Source organism: Pteronotus mesoamericanus, unplaced genomic scaffold, assembly GCF_021234165.1.
Source record: "Pteronotus mesoamericanus isolate MK-2021 breed Mesoamerican mustached bat unplaced genomic scaffold, CSHL_Meso_final contig_53, whole genome shotgun sequence".
Lineage (NCBI taxonomy): Eukaryota > Metazoa > Chordata > Mammalia > Chiroptera > Mormoopidae > Pteronotus > Pteronotus mesoamericanus.
This window is the reverse complement of record NW_026555195.1, coordinates 182,964-199,571: the sequence shown is the minus strand read 5'-3', so window position 1 is coordinate 199,571 and position 16,608 is coordinate 182,964. Positions and strand designations below refer to the sequence as shown.

The following is a 16,608-nucleotide window of genomic DNA, read 5'->3' as shown; positions in this document are numbered from 1 at the left end:
CTCAGCACCTGGTAAGTAGGCAACGGCCTCAGACCCTGTGACTGTTTTTCACCTCCTTGCGCCTCATCTGGAAAATGGGAATAAAAATAGTACCTACCTCACAGGTTGGTATGAGGATGAAAACAGTAATGAGCTAACATTTTCAATCCTAGAGCAATGCCTGGCACATTGTACATGCTGCAGTGGCGGTTGTTCAATAAAACCTGAACTGGCCGCTTAGGTGGCTCAGTGGCATCCCCCTTTGAGGTGTCTACGGGAGCGGGGAGACAGGGGGTCCCAGCCATGACTTTTTCCTCAGGGACAGTGAGGCTGGAGTAGGGTCTGCTGCAGAAAAGAAAGAGGCAGGGAGGATGTGTGGAGAGAGAGCTGTCCCCTCAGGCCACACCCTCTGCCGCCGGGGCTCCTCCCCAACTCACCTGCGGCGTTTGGCCTGAGGCCCTTCCCGGGGCCACGCAGACAGTAGTACTAGCTCTCAGACCCTCAGGTTTAACCAAAACACGCCACTCCCCATGCCTGCTGTCTTCCTGAAGCCCGCCCCACACAGGGTGCTGCCAGCCGGGGTCAGGGGGTACACTCTGTCCTACCTCTGCCCTGTTACGGAAGTGGGTCCAAGCAAGCGGCGTGAAGTAGGAGTTGGCCAATGGAAAGGGGAAAGCATGTCTCACCCTGTCTGGGTGGCTCAGTTGATTGGAATGTCGTCCCATAGACCAAAGGGTTTCGGGTTCGATCCTCAGTCAGGGCACATGCCGGGGTTGTGGGTTCAATCCCCAGTCAGGGTATATATAAGAAGCAATGGATTGATGTTTCTCTCTCACATCGATGTTTCACTCTCGCTTTCTCTCTCTCCCCTACCCCGCCCCTTCTCTCTAAGAATCAGTGGACATGTCCATGAATGAGAATTAAAAAGGAAAGAAAGAAAAAGAAAAGCATGTCCCAAATGCAGCGAGCGGTGGGCATGGCCCATCTTGGGGGAGGGCGGCTGGGCCTCGGCCTGAGTGAGTAGGTGAGGGAGTGACGAGCTGCCGTGGGCCCAGCTCCTGAAAGCCGGGGTCCAGCTGGGGGCAATGAGGAAGCCACCATGGGCCCCAGGCCGAAGGGTGTGCTCGTGGCGGGCGGGCTGGGCGCGGTGGACATTTTCCCCAGGGCCAGCCCGGGCTCCGCTGCTGTCACTTGGGGGAAAGCCCTCCAGGCTCTGCCCCCTGCAGCGGCTGACCGCTGTGCTTGTCTCCCCCCAGGTCAAGTGTACTCCTTCAGCCAGCAGCCCCAGGACCAGGCCGTGGTGTCGGGGCAGCCGGTGACACTGCTTTGTGCCATCCCGGAATATGATGGCTTCGTTCTGTGGATCAAAGACGGCTTGGCTCTGGGCGTGGGCAGGGACCTCTCAAGTGAGTACCCCCAGACCTCCCCCACCCCCGGGAAGGCCTGAGACCCACCCCTGCCTTCCCCACCACCCTCCCAGGGAAACCAGCTCCAGCAGTCGGTGTGGGTCCCGCAAGCAGAGTCGGGCTGGGCAAGCCCAGGGTCCAGCGTCCAGGGAACTTTGAGGACCCCTCAGGCAACTGGTACTCAGCTACCCTTAAGCCCTCTATTCCGGTGATCGGTTCCAAACCCAACACGATGTTGCCCTTGACTGGCTGTTCTAAAATCAAACATGATTCCTGTCAAGTCAGATTTCCAGAGGTGACATGTTCTCGTTTCTCTGTCCAAAATACATTCCCCACACAAGTCACAACCTGGCTCTTCTGGGCTCCCATCCATCAAAGGGAGCCAAGCAGATTGAAAACTCACAAAGAAACCTGGTGATTTTTAGGGGTCACCGTGTGACAGCAAGAAAAGGAAAAAAAGTGTTTGAAATAAAATCCAAACTCTGCCTAGCCCCCCAGACTGGTATTCATCCAAGATGCGCCGGTGGGTTCCTGAGGCCGCTGATGGCTGGCACCTGGGCTCCCTGCTCAGCCTTGCCCAGGCACCTGTTACCTGTTGTGAATGTCAGCCCTTAAGCTCACAGACGTGTCTTTCCGATCCATCCTCTCCTCTGGGAGAAAAAAGCATGGGACCACCTTCCCGGTCTCTCCCCATCCACCAGCCTTCCTCTCCGCTGGGGACAGGAGGCCTGTGACCGTGTGCTGGGCTTAGCATAAATTGTAAAACTCAGGACAAGGGATCTGGGCGTCCCTGCGATTGGGGAACGGCAGCGGGCAGAGGAGGGGAGAAAAATGTGTATTTGACTGAGAAGCGGCTTTGCCTCTCGTGGCGTACAGCTACAGGAAAATGGAAATCGAAGCGCTCTCTGCAGCATGATGGTGGGGGAATTAATATTTTAAAATGTGAGTTATGTCTTGCCAAAAATGTATATTGAAAAATTATAGCAATGGTCAATAGCATCACAGGATTTGAGTGCTGCGGCCCAACTGAGCGTGGATGAAATACACAATAATATCTCCAAAATATATGAAGCTGCCATAAAATTTAAGTATTATGGGAACCAGCCACGTTCAGGGCCTCTGGACTCCCATGCCCTGGAGAGAGTAGGGGAAGGATATGACCTTCCCAGGCCGGACTCGCTTGCGCCCTGCACATCTTGGAGCCGGGCCCCGCGCCGTTGCCAGCTAAGGAGGCTCTTGGGGACCCCAGTCGCGGTTTTTAGCCTGCAGTCAGCAACTGTGGTCTTGTTGAGTCGGTGGCCAAGAGGAGGCTGCAGGTCCCCACAGATGGGCCATAGACTGGTCATCACTGCACAGATCATTGAGCCTCTGCTTTCATCTCCATGATCGGCTTTCTGGGCTCCAGGATCGGGTCCCTCTAAGCGCTGAAGGGCACTGGGCTCCGATGAACAGGGTCTCTGCTTCCTCTTCGCCTTGACTCCACTTATACAGAGAAGGTTGGCCGTCTCCTTGCGGAGCCAATACACCCCAAATCGTGATAAGAGGTTTCCTCTGTATTTGATCACCTGTTCCCAAAATAGCATCATGACAATAATGACAGACACTTACATGCCCAATAAAGACTGAGGAGAAAGTGAGAGAAATAGATCTCAATTCAATTCAGCAAGTATTTTGCAGAGCACTTAATACCACACCATTTTTCTGTGGGGAAACTGAGGCTCCATCTTGTGGGGCTTCCACCTACTACAGCCTGCATGCCGTCTACCAGGCATGGTGCCCTAAACAAAGAGCTCAGAGTTTTTCTGCTCACCTCAGCTGGAAAAAAAAAACAATCAGAGGAAGTGATTTATAAATATACTCCCTCATTATTGATAGAATGTTTTTCTTCTAAGAAGCTCAGACATTCTCTCATAAACCTACAATGATCCACAGAGAGAAAAAGGATTTTTTTCCCTTTATGCGACAGGTAAACAAAGTCACAGCTGAGAAAGAAATTGATTGAAACATACACGAAAGACCAGTGTCTGGAACCCTGGCTCCTAACCCCCAAAAGGCCCAGACATCGGCTCTGCTTTCACTCAGAAAGACGGGGGCCTCTTTGTCACCCTTCCTCATGGTCACTTTCATTTAAACCAGCATTTATAGACTGTCTACTAGGTGCCAGGCACGTTACATAAGTTATCCTGTCTACGCTCCACCAGAACTCTATGAGGTACCAGTTTTGTCCCCACTTTACTGATAACAGAAGCACAAAAGAAAAGCAACTAACCCAAGACACCACCTATGGGAAGAGACAGAGCTGACATTTATTTGAAGCCAGGTGATCTGACTGTAGAACCCAGACTCCCAATAGTTTTGCCTCCCTCAAGAGTAGCAAGAGAGAGTAATGATGCTGTGGAAGGAGCTAGAACTTCCTCAGAATCTGCGCTTCTGGGCTGATGTGTTCTGAAGATGCTGCCAGTGCTTGGGAGAGCATCACAGCTCTGCTGCCTAATTAGCCAAATACAAACAAACCCATCACTGATGTTTTCAGCAGCTCCTGAGAGCGAAATCGTGGCTGATCGCTTGCTTGCAAGACAACAAAAACACAAGCTCCAGCCAACATGCCTGCAGGGGCGCACAAGCTAATCACAGGCCAGCAGGACCCAGAGGCTGGGCTGAAGGGGCTGGCGTGGCCAGCCAGCCACAGCGACGGCAGCAGCACCAGGGAGAGGACGGGGATCTAACCCTTTGCCAGCCCTGGCCCTGGGGAGGGCCGCCTGGGCTCCTTCCCCAGGCCCAGCAGAGGGCAGGCAGGGTGGGCAGGAGGGGCAGCTGAAGGCGGTGCTCTAGGGGTAGGGGGGCGCACAGCTGGGTGTCCTATGAGCCTCTCTGGCCGGGCCTGAGCAGCCACGGAGGGCAGGCCATTTGATTGCACATTGGGGATGATGCTAGCCATGAAGACATGAGCCTAAAGGGCTCCGCGGCACAAGGAGCGCCCACAAAACACACTGGGAAAGCTGGCAGAGAATGACAGCTATCTTCAGGGACCAGGAATGGGTGGGCCTACTTCGCCCACGCCCCAGGGAGCCCTGCCCTGACTCTGGAGGACCCTTAGCTCACGGAGGTAGCAGGGGCCTCAAAGCTCCAGTATTTTTAATCGGTAGAAATCTCTGCAGTGGTTCCTGGCAGTTGATCGCACAAGCCCTGCTTGAATACAGCCAGTGACTGAAACCTCACTACCACGCCTGGTAGTCAAGAGCCTTGTTGGACACCTCAATTTTTTAACAATATTCTACGTTTTTCCCCATGATACTTCTGCCCATTTGTGTTAATGTTGTCCTTGGGAGGAACAAAAACACATCTAACCAACACGGAGAGACTTGGAAATGTTTAAAGAGAGAGCAATTGCATGTCCCCATCTGTCCTGTTAATATCTCTCACTTGCTTAAGCCCTGGTCTCCTCTTTTAAAGGCCAAATGTGTTCCATCCTCCCCTCCTACTGCACCTTTCTGAGAAGTGACACTGTCCTGGTGAAGGCCTGTCGGAAAGAGGAACAGTTTGGGACTGCTCAAGGGTGGGCAGGCCTCTGAGGAGAGAAGGGGACCAGGACAGGGAGGCAGTGCCCTACGGGGGACAGGAGAGGGGAAGAGCAGACCTCAGGCAAAGGGATGGGTAGAAGCAGACCCCGCTGGGGGAAACTAAGAGGGTTTAGGACCCAAGACCCTGTAAAGAGGGGTTCTGCCCGACCTGGTCAGCTACAACTTCTGTTGGCATTTGTATTCAGTCCTACACAGCAGCAGGGGAGCTGATTAATGATTTATCATGCTCAAGCCTTTATTTATCTATTATTCATCTCCACTGGTATAAGGGGCCCCAGATCCCTAAGTGTCCTTATAAGTGCTTAATCAGACCCTGGGGTTTGGGGGTAAGCAGAGGAAGTGATGAGAAAAGGGCTGCTTATCCTTCAAAGTGACCCACGGTTCCTGGGCACTGGTAGGGTGGACCTAGATGGTCTATCCCGAAGCAAAACTTTTCTCCAAAGTCACTCTTAATCCTTTCACAAATATTTTTCTGTTTTATTCCTTCTCTCTCTTCTCCCTCTCTCGCCCTCTGTCTTCTCTCTGCCTGTGGATCTCAGCCTGGCTCTGTCTCTCTGTGTGTGTCCTTATCAAAATGCATGTCTCCTTGGTAAACCATGCTGCTGAGTGCACCGCTTTCTGGAGTAATAAGCCCGCTGAGTCTGTCCCCACTTAGCATTTCCCTCTCCATTCTCTCCTTTCCTCTCTGACAACAGCTCTCCCAACATTCCTAGACTTAAAATCAGCAATTCCCTCATCCACACACACTCGAGCCCAACACTCCGGGGAAACTCGCGTGTCTGGGCCCCTCACACTGAGATGGGGCCCCGAGCAGCTGCCGGCTCTGCCAGCCCTAAGACAGTCCAGCCCCTGCCACTGTCCTGTTGATCAAGGATGTCACCTCCACCTCTGGACCAGCCCCCTTGATCTGCCTGCTGTCCCCACAGGTTACCCACAGTACCTGGTGGTAGGGAACCACCTGTCGGGAGAACATCACCTGAAGATCTTGCGGGCAGAGCTGCAAGATGACGCCGTGTACGAGTGCCAGGCCATCCAGGCCGCCATCCGGTCCCGCCCCGCACGCCTCACTGTCCTGGGTAAGAACTGGCCGCGTGTGGGGCAAGGACACTACAGGGGGCACCACAGGCTCAGTTCCAGAAGGTTCTTTCCGGCATGATGCAAGGGGTTCCCAGTGGGCAAAGCCTCAGACGTTGTCCCACGGGGCTCGGCCACTGGCCCCACTGTGTCCGTACCCCGCTCCCCACCACAAGGGGAGAAGTGCAGGTTCCTGCCCCAGACATCAGAAGGCCAATGCCACTTTCCCTGTGACCTTGTCTTCTCCTTGTGGTTGACTGCAGCTCAGGGAGCAAATAAGGGCTCCTGGGTGCTTGTTTATTCCATCAGAAAACCTGGTCTTCGTGCGTAACCTGTCAGGCTCTGTGCTAGGCGACAGAAACAGACAAGAAGGGGACACCTCTTTGAGTCACCTCTTTCTGGATTGACCTCCCTCAGGATGCTAACAAAGCCCCATCTCGCTACTTCCCCTGTCATAGATTCCCCTCACCTTGCTTGCCCCTGTGATTTGAGCATTCGTAGGGACCACTGCCGCCCCATTCCTGGCCCTCTCTCCCCTTCCCCCCTCCCTGCTCCTGGGAACCCTGGGTTGCCTACGTCAAGCCTGGAAAAACTCATTCCAGGCTCTTATTTCAATTCATACCTTTGCTCTTGGCCTCTCTTCTTCTTGGCTTCCGGGAAGACCCGTGTGCCTGGGGACACCCTGCCAGAACAGATGTGCCCCCTCCCTCACTGGGGCAGACCTGCCGGAAGACAGGCTCACTGCCTCTTCAATGGCTTCACCCCGTCACCTCCTTCCTCCGGAGGGAGGTCACTGAGGAGCCAGGCCCCCTGGGAACACAGCCTTGCACATAAGTAATAATATCTCCATTTATATAGCTCTTGACAGCAACTCTCAAAGCACATTCACTTACACTTCCCCAGCTGCTTTGATGCAAGTCTGTGGGGCAGAATTGTTGCCCCAGGTGAGAAACTAAGGCTCTTGAGGAGCAGAGGGCCCGGGCTGGCGTCTCCTGGCTGGCGTTCTGTGCGCCAGCTCCCTGCCTCCCTAGGGCGCCTCTGCCAGGCCTCCTATGGGATGGCAGTCAGCAGCTGGGGGGCTGGGGGGGGCTGGGTTCTGCCCTGCCCGCCTCCCTGAAGCTCTGCTGAGAAGCTTTGACAACAGGGTCAGCAGCCGGGGTGCCGCCCCCTCGCCTAGCAGATAAGGCACACAGCCACTCCGCGATGAAATATTTACACGCATGTCAGGTTATCTTCAGATCTACACGGCTGGCGCACGGGCAGATTGGCCCAGCACAGCAGCAGGCAGGCCCCGGAGGAGCACTTACCGAGCTCAGAGCCTGGCTTCCTGCAACGGGGAGGAGGGGCTTGGGCCGACTCAGGACCCCCTGCCACCTTTGCGTCTCCTCTGGCCTGCGATGAAAGGGAGGAGGAAAGCGAGCCGGGTCCAGAAGAGTGAATAAGTTGGGGCTGTGTGGTCAGGAAGTGGGCCTTCAGGAGCGTCAGGAGGGCCATGAGAGGCTGAGGCAGCCATTCCCACCTCTCCTGAGACAGGGATGAAAATGGGGATGGGCACGAGGGTTGAGGGAAGAGAAAAGGAGGATTTAGTGCCAAATATGTTGTCTGGTTTTTGAGGCTTGCAAAACCCCGGAATAGATTTGCTAAGCGAAGTTGCAGGATCTTCATCTTCAGAGGTTATTCAGCCCCATCCTCGGGAGGATCTGCCTTCCGCTTCCTTGTTCCCTGCTGGAGGGGACCAGAGATGCTCACATGAGCAGGAGCTGGGCGTCACCCGCTCGCGCTTCACGCAGGCCCTAGAATAAATAGATGGAGGTGCGTCTTATCCTGAAGTGGTTGCCCCAGTCTCAGAGCTCCACCGAGCCCTGGATTTACAGGTTCCTTTCCTTCAATCACACTTAGGGAACAAAGTCCAAATTACTCCAAATGTCTGACAGATAAGGAAATCAAGACGCACCGAAGCAAAAGCACTTACAGGAAGTCACGCAGCCTAACTATGCTCAGGATGGACCCCAGATTTTCCATCGGTGAGCCCAAGCTCTCTGCTCGGCCCCCATGTCCCTAGCTGCTGGCAGAGTCTCCTTCATTGGCCCGTTAGGAGCCAGGCTTCTGGGAGCAGGGCCTCGGGCCTGACCCCAACAGACTTGACTGTCTTGGGTCACATGGCAATAGCATTCGCTCCCCCTCCTCCCTCTCTGGTGGCACTGCCTCTGGGCACAGAGCTGGGTTTGTGTGGGGAGAATGTTTCATTCAAGCATGGGGCGCAGGTGAAGAAGCAAGAAGGGGAGCTTCCAGGGGACCCCAGCAGGGTGGCCTGGGCAAGATTCCTGAGAGCCAGAAAGCAGGCCTGAGCAGCAACGTTTCACGCAGGCTCCACAGAAACACCAACTCCCCGCGAGAAAGAGCTTCCCTGTAGGGCTCTGCCTACAGCCTTCCCGGCTCCTCAGGGCCACCCAAGGCCCCCACCCCTGAGGTGGTCCTGCAAGTCCCACCCCTCACCTAGTCGGTAGGTCCCCAGCCCTCGGCTGCTTCTGCAGGGCTCTGCCCGAGGGGCCCAGCCTGGCTGGCCTTCTCCACAGTGGACAGCCCCACCTACTGCCCCGGAGGGAGGCCCTGCAGGCAGAAGCTCCCCCAACCTTCGGGAAAGCAGGCCCCGGTCTGCGCACGGTGGTGGGCAGATGGGCAGACAGAGCAGCTGTTCCGGCCGAGGGGAGAGGGCTGCTCCCACCCTGCCCAGCCAGCTTCCCAGCCAAGACCCCATCTGCTCTGCTGTGACATCTCAGCCTGGGAAAATGTCCCAGCCTGTTCCCCAAGGGGGCAGGGGGATGGCTGCCTTTCCTGTGTTCCAGGAACGAGAGAGCTTCCTAATTTAGTCTGTATTTGCCTGAGATCGATTTTTAATTAAATAAAGTAAGAGCCTGATTAGAACCTGCGGAAGATGTGAGAGCAGAGTCAGATGGTATTCTGGCAAAACTGCAAAGCAAACACTTTGGCTGGAACAGAGGGAGACCCCCAGGGGTCTTCCATCAAAGCACCAAGTGAGGAGGGCAAATACGAGAGACCGTATAGCCAACAGATGTGCATTGTAAAAATATGCGTCTGCCCACACTGCTCGGAGAAGCCGGAGGGCCAGATCACAGAGCCTGCCGGGCTCCAGGGAGGGCACGGGGACTCGGGCCCAGCAGCCAGGCCTCGAGTCACAGACATATTAATTAGCCTTGTGTTTCCAGCTCTCAGATGTAATCAGGCGAGGAGCAATGTGGAGCTGAGCATTTGCCACCCCAGGGGGCGGAGGGAGGGAGGGAGCTGCGGGGGTGGCGCCAGGGGCTGGGCTCGGGAGGCTGAGCCAAGCGAACACTGGGGAGGCCGGGCCAGGTTGATAGGCTGCATTTCCTCTGTGACTCAGCCACCCAGCGACCATGCCCCAGCCCAAGCCAGCTCGAGACATGCGTCTTCCCGCCCCCAGAACATCTGGCAATCCCGGTCCTGTGGAAAGAGCAGCAGCCCTGGTCCCACCATTAACCAGCTGTGTGATGTTGGCCCTGTTACTCCGCCCCTGGGGGTCCCGGTTGCCTCATCTGTACACCGAAAGTGGTGATAAATAAGATGACCTCTCAGAACTGTCCAGCTCCCAAAACACATGACTTCTGCAATAAGGACCCAAACGTCACAGCAGCTATTTTGGGAAAATGCTGTAACCTGCACAGGACCTGGGATGTGTGCGGTGACAGACAGTGAAGGTGACTGCTTCGGGTGAGGATGGAGATGAGGCCTCTCCAGCCCTGTCCCGCCCTGGGATTCTGAAGGCAGCTCTCCGCCTTGACCTACAGCCCTTGACCGCGCGCCTGGGCAGAGCTAGGGGGCAGGAGGAAGAGCCCTGGCTGGGGAGAGGGGTCCCTGCCTGCAGTTTGTCACTGTGTGACCTGGGCAGGTCCCTAGGGCTGCACTGGGCCTCTAGGCCAGTTCTCTGTAACCAGCACTTGGTACTCAATAATGTTTGAGGGTTTTTAACAAATGAGGGAAGGAAGGAAGGGAGGAAGGAAGGAAGGGAAGGAGGGCGGGAGGGAGGGATGGATGGGGGAAGGAGGGAAGGTAGTTAGTTAGTTTCTGGTTCTTAATCTATAAATAGGGATAATAAAAATACTAACCTTCTAGAATTGTTGTGATCATCAAACACACACACACGCACCCACACACCCACGCACGCACGCATGCAGACTGCCCCTTCCCCTGCCTGCGGGGTTGAAAATATCTAAACTGTGCCAGGGCCAGAGCTGAAAGGGGGGCATTGCACTCGATCTGCCTGAAAACTCAGGAAGCAAGGAGTTGAGGGACCCAGAGCAGGGAGGATTGGATCAACAAATATTTACTGAGCACATATTATGTGCCAAGCATGGATCTAGTGCTTGAGATGCATCTGTAAACAAAAGAGAACACCAGCCCCGGCCCTGGCAGGGCGTGTGTTCTAGCAGGGAAACAGACAGACACAAATAACAAACAGATTAAACAAGTGAACTGTGTAGTTACGTCGGATGTCAGCTGGAATAAGCGCTATGAGAAAGAGAGGGGAGAGCAGGGTGAGGGGGACTGGAAGCAGGCGGGGAAGGGTGGTGGATGTCAGATTAATTATTTAAAAAGGTATTTCCCCAGTCTTCCTTCCCCTCCTCTCTTCTTCCTGGCCCCTTCTAATATTAACTCTGCTGTCTTGTAGCTTCCATCAGAAACAAAGCTTCCTAAACCAACATGAATTATTTAACATAGAGACCAAATCAGTTCAAACAAAGAGGGCGTCTTTAAACTGATGTCAGGCCCCGAATACTGAGAGGGGAGAACAGATGAGGTCCGACGCGTCCTTACCTTGTGCCTTTTTCCAGTCCTCGAGCGCCCTCTGCACCCCCTCCACCGGGGGAACCGCCCGCAGAGCGCTCTGGTGGAGGCGGCCGCACCCCGCACTGCCCACCCCCTCACCTCGGGGAGGTGGGTCCAGAGCGGCAGTGACTGACTCAGGTCACGCAGCAGGGGAAGGCAGGGCTGACACAGAACCCAAGAGCCCTTGCTTCTAGAAGGCTCTCCTAGGAGCTGGTGGCGAGAAACCTGCCAGTCGCCCTGTCAGAGGGGACTGTCTGAGTGGTTCTTCAGGGCTGAGAAAGCGCCGCCAGAGAATGAAGCCCAGGTCCCCTCTGAGGCCTGTCCTCTGCCTTGTCTCCAGCGCCAGCTCCACCGCCTCGCTCTGAGGACAATCGCCCGCTCCCAGCTCCCTCCACGCCCCACACTTCTGTGCCCTTGTTATTGCGTGTCTCTGCCTAGAACGCCATTCCCACCCTTCTTCCCTTGTCCAACTCTTGCTCACCTGTCAGGATTCATCTCAGCACCTCCTCCAGGAAGCCCTTCCTGAACCTCGCATGGCCTGACTCTCCCCCTCTCTGCCCCCCAGCCTTCTGCGTGCACCTCCATCACAACACTCAACGCGATTACATTGAAGGTAACTGTTCCCATGTCCAGCTTCCCCGCTGGATGTCTTGGAGGGAATCGTGCATCTCTCATGCCCAGCACAGCCTGTGTGCACCTGCTAGGCGCTCAGTAATTGTTCACCTTATCACTGTAGTAAAAGGTTTGCGGCAAACAGCGGGGTGTTACACTGCACCTTACTGCAGGGAGCAGAGCCTGGCAGACAGTAAGCCCCAGACACATGTGAGAGTTGTGTGGTGTGGTGTGGTGTGCGTTGTGTTGTGTTGTGTTCAGAGAGGTCCCCTACCTTCACAGTTAAGACCCCAGACTCTGGAAACCAGATTGCCTACACGTGAAACCTCACTGTGTCATTTTCTCAGTGGTGCGACCCTGGGTGAGTTATTCAACCACTCTGTGCCTCCGTTTCCTCATGTGTAAAAGGGGGGAATAGTCATGACAACCCAGTCCTCTTAGGGTTATAGAGAGCACGTAATGAAATCATATATGTAAAGCATCCACGCAGCAAGGCATATCAGCGTTGACAGTTGTCATCATACCTGTGGTCAGTGTCACTATGATTCCCGCAGTGTGAGGAGACACCGACAAGCAAGCCGTCCTCCTTGGGGGATCAGGCTCCATGTCCCGGGGAAGCTATTCCACCACCCAGCACACAAGGCAGGAAGGCGGGCTGCCTGCAGCCCCGCCCGCTCGCTCGGGCGCCTGGAAGACAGGCAGAATTGATTTCCTTATCTCCTCATTAGGCGTGTTTTGCCTGGACCCTGGCCTGGTCTTGGGCACCGTATCTCATTTGTGCTGTGTGCCTGTTTCCTGCCACATTCATTACCCTGCAATCACCCCCAAATAGGGCAGCAAACAAGCCAGAGATGGGAGATGGGAACAAACAAAGCCTGCTTATCTGCCGAAGTTCCAGATGGGAACTGTGCCCGAGCTCCTGCGCCCCTCCCCTCACCCCCCCCCCACTGCCCGCTCCTCCCCACTCCCTTCTGCTACCCTGCCCTCCTGGGGGGCCCTGGCCACCCTGGGGTCCCCTAGTTTGGAAGCTGATGCCCCCCTCCCCTCTCTGTGGCCCCTGCACACCCCCCTTGGCCCTCCCCATTTAAGTCTGTGCTTCCGGCTGGGACAAGCTACCAGAGGAGCGTGGCTTGGGGTCACTGAGGGGACTTAAGCTAATAGTCTCACTCCTAAATTATAGTATAAGGTCGCTAGGGATAGGGGACGTGGTCTCTAAGGCCCACCCTGTGGGTTCAGTGTCGTGCCCCCCGGGAGGCCGCCCACAGCAGTCGTTGATGGAGGGTGAGCGCAGAGTGCTCTGTAGCCACTGGGTCCGGGGGTGCTGACTTCGGAGCTGAGTCCCTCCGGGGCCTCCCACGCTGAGACTGCCCCCCACCGCCCGCTCCTCCTGTCCCTCCAGTGTGCCCTGCTGCTGTGGCAAGGAACAGCCTCTCTGCCTATCCCCACCCCGCTTTGCCCTGTTCTTCACCTCAGCCTCAGCTGGCGGCCGCCAGCAGAGCCCGCCCCCCTAGCTCGGGGCGTCCACCATGGTGGAAATGAGGTGGGAGGCGAGTGCTGAGGGACGTCCAGGGAGTCTGGGGCTCCAACCAGGACAGGGGCAAACTCGGCGTGTCCCCTCTCAGCTGGAATGCAGATGGCAGGGGCAGGCAGGGGCCTGTCCAGGCAGGGGGAGGCCTGATGCAGAGGACATACACCCCTGTGTGTCCCCACCTGGCATTGCCGTGGTCGTTCGGAACAGACTCAGGCAATGAGAGGAGAGCTAACTGGTCTAATTAGGCGGCCTTGCAGGAGCGCTGATGCCCAACACTGCCGGGGGGTGGGAGCCAGGGAAGCGGGGGGGCGATACTCCCCGCTTAAAGCCAGAGGCAGCATCCTAAACAGCCCCCCCAGGGCCAGCCCCCACCCCTGCCCCTTCAGGCATCTCTGGCTGTCGGCAGGAGCACGCAGGAGGCTCTGTGGCGCACGCTGGGTGCTCGGCCTCCTGCTCCTGGACCCCACCGCCAGCCCGTTCTTAGTTTGCTGCCCCCACCCATAGGCCCCTCCCCATCACTGAGTGACCAGACTCTCCAGGGCAGCCTGGCAGCACTGAAGTGCGGCTGCACCCTACCCAGGGCACTGGCTCTTCTTCAGGACAAGGGTCCTCACCTCGGGGAAGGGGGACGTGCCTTCTCACTCTGGTCCTGCCACTGACCCGCCATGGGACATGAGCTAAAGATACTTGACCTCTCAGGACCCGCTGTCTCCACTGTAAAATCAGCTGGAAAGGAGACGCACAGACTCACTCCATAGTTTGACTATGATTCTCCCTCATTTGATCATGGTTTGAGGTCGTGCAGGAGGCTCGTTGTTCCCTGAGTCCTTGTGCCCTGGCTCCTGAGAGCGAGGACATGTCTGCCTCTGCTTTAACCAGGCCTGACCCTGGGAGAGGCTACCCAGCAAAGGGGAGCGTGAGCTCAAACCATGGGCATTTGCACAAGTCAGGGCCTTGACCCTCTGGCGTCGGCCACTGAATGTGGAACCAGCAGCTCCCAGGAGCCTGGGCCATTCCAGTCACTTTCTGTAACTCCCACGAGGCAGCTGCCTTGCCAAGGCTGCACCCACTTTACCACCGCTGCTCCCTCTGGCCAGGCGTGGCTTCCAACATCCCCTCGCACCTGCAAAACACAGACAAGAGGACGCCTGTGGCGGGGGAGGGGGCCTGCGGGTTCTCAGCCAGGAGCCCAGTGGCCCACCGGCCTTTAGAAGACTCCTTGTTTATGCATCAGCCTTATTTGTACATGCCTCACCTCAAGCTCAAAACACTGGTATGCACACACATCCACACATGCGCACGCCCAGTCCCCCATGTCCCCATGGTGGAGACACAAGAACACTCAGTCAAGAGAATCAGTCGCCGATGGGAAACAGACAGTCTTGGTGACTGAACCAAAGCTTTGACCCTCCCCCTTTGTCAGGCACAGAAGGGGCTGGAGTAGGTGGAGCCTGAGAGCCCCAGCATGAGCCCCGCCCCTCTAACCATTCCCCCTAAGGAGATAGGAAGCGGAGGGGAGAGTCACAGCCGCCTCTAGGCCTCTAGGGAAGGCCAGGGCCAGCCAGTCCTGCTGGCATACAGCCGTCTCCAGCCTCCAGGCTCTGGGCTGGTGCGCGTCACACCCAGGACACTGGCTGGCAGGCCGAGGCCAGCCCTGGGGCGGCCCCCGAGGCCAAGCTGGCCTGAGACACCTCCAAGGATAAAAATAGCGCACAACTTCTCTGCTCTGACCTCAGCCTGGGCCCGAGACCAGGGTTTCATGGCAAATTATGGATTTAAAACTAGCCATGAATCTCCATTACAGCATGAAATGAGAAAGGAAAATGCTGCTAAATGGAAGCCTTTCCTCAGCAGCCAATGGGGCAGGGAGGGGTGTCGCTTTAGGAAGGAGTAGAAAGCCAAAGTCACAAAACCAAAGGCAGACGCTCAGAGGCCAAGATCAAGGGCAGCCCCAGAGAGAGAAGGCCCTGGAGAATGGGCAGAGGCCGGGCCTCCGGAAGACCCCCACTGTCCTCGCGAGCTCAGGACACTGCAGAGCCGGCAGCGCCCCGCTGCGGGAGCCACGACCTGCGCTCTCCCAGCTACCTGCAGAGGAACGGCACGTGGCGTCCTCAGGAGAGGACTAGCCGGAGCTCTGTTATTGTGTGTATAGGGACAGGACCTATATTGCAGGTGCAGCGAGAGAGAGGCACTTCAGGAACCTCGGCCAGCTGCCTGGGTAGCCCCCACACATGCCTTTGTTCCCCTTCTCACCACCTCTGCCAGGAAGACCCCACATCTCCTTTCATAGACAAGAAAGGTGGGGCACAAAGAGACCCATGAACTTGCTCCAGGTCACACATCAAGAGAGGAAAAGAGTTAGGATCTGAACTCATTTCTTTGCGGCCCCAAAACCCCTGCCCTTGCAGCTCAGCCAGGCCCCTCCCTTTACCCAGAATTCTGCTCCGATTTTCTGCTGTCTGACTCCTCGCTTTGGATATGGGCTGCAATGCAAGCCTCTCTCCAGCCCCGGGGATCTCCAGGAACCCTGTCCAAGCCCGAGCCCTGTCCTGGGGACCCCTGAGTCAGAGAGGCGGCCTGTGCAACGAACCGCAGGCTTCGGAAGGCCCTTCCTGGCAGTCTGTTCCCCAGACGTGCCTGGGGGCCAGGGCCCCAAGACCCACATCATCCACTTTCGATCCCATTAGGTCTCATTGTCGGGGGGCTGCCCGCTGCTCCTTTCCCCGTCACTCTGGGCCTCTAGGTGATCCTGCCCGCGCGGAGGAGGCTTGCCTAAGTGGGAGGCTCGTAGGCACCCAGGAGCCCACACCGCTGCCTCCAGCTCCCAAAAATACATAGCTGAGCCCCACAGCCCAGGAAGGCTGGCTTCCAAAAGAGTGTCGCATTTTCACAAGCCTGTCAAGGTGTTTGTAAATGTTTATAGAAAGGAAGAATTTCCCGTATGTAAATATGTCAAGAAAGGTGTTAGCAGCTGAGAAATCACCCAGCACCAGGAACAGCGTGGCAGCCTCAGTGGTGGCAGGCAAGAACCAGGGGGCGGGGGGCTGGCTGGTGGCCACACGGCCGTGCCCCCAAGAGCCACTGCGCTCTTCCCCCAAACCCACCACTCACTCCCACCCTCCACTCGCATCCCCTCTGTCTACACAGAGAGAGACACACACACAGTCCTTAGGATAGTGCACACTCCTCCTTTTACAGATGGGTCAACTGAGGTCAGAGAGGAAAGAAAATGTGCTAGAGGCTGCAGGATGCATGGGAAAGCCTGTTGTCTCTTATTCCTCAGGATAGAGAAAGTAGGGCTCTGAGTATAGGTCACCTGGGACTCCCCCATCTCTCCTCCAGTCCCAGCCCCAAATATCAACTTGACCTGAGCAATGGTTCTACTAATGACCAAACTTAACCTTGGAAAGACCCCCCCAAACCTAGCCTTGATTAGAGAATTTTAGAGCTGGAAGGAACCTGCTCGTCAAGGGTTCTTCATTCATTCCATCTTTCAACATACGAGGAGGGAACCAAAAAAAAAACAGGAATTGTCTTCTGGAGGGCAGGCCCCCTGTAG

The 16,608-nt window shown here is 56.2% G+C and overlaps 1 protein-coding gene across 1 annotated transcript in view; it reads left to right on the top strand.

Moving 5' to 3' along the window:
* KIRREL3 (kirre like nephrin family adhesion molecule 3) overlaps positions 1 to 16,608 on the top strand; it is a 506,536-nt gene that overhangs the window by 422,131 nt on the left and 67,797 nt on the right. The window contains exons 3-4 of the mRNA XM_054579443.1: positions 1,236 to 1,385; positions 5,893 to 6,042. Of these exons, the coding sequence (XP_054435418.1) occupies positions 1,236 to 1,385; positions 5,893 to 6,042 (300 nt within the window). The remainder of the gene's footprint in view (positions 1 to 1,235; positions 1,386 to 5,892; positions 6,043 to 16,608) is intronic.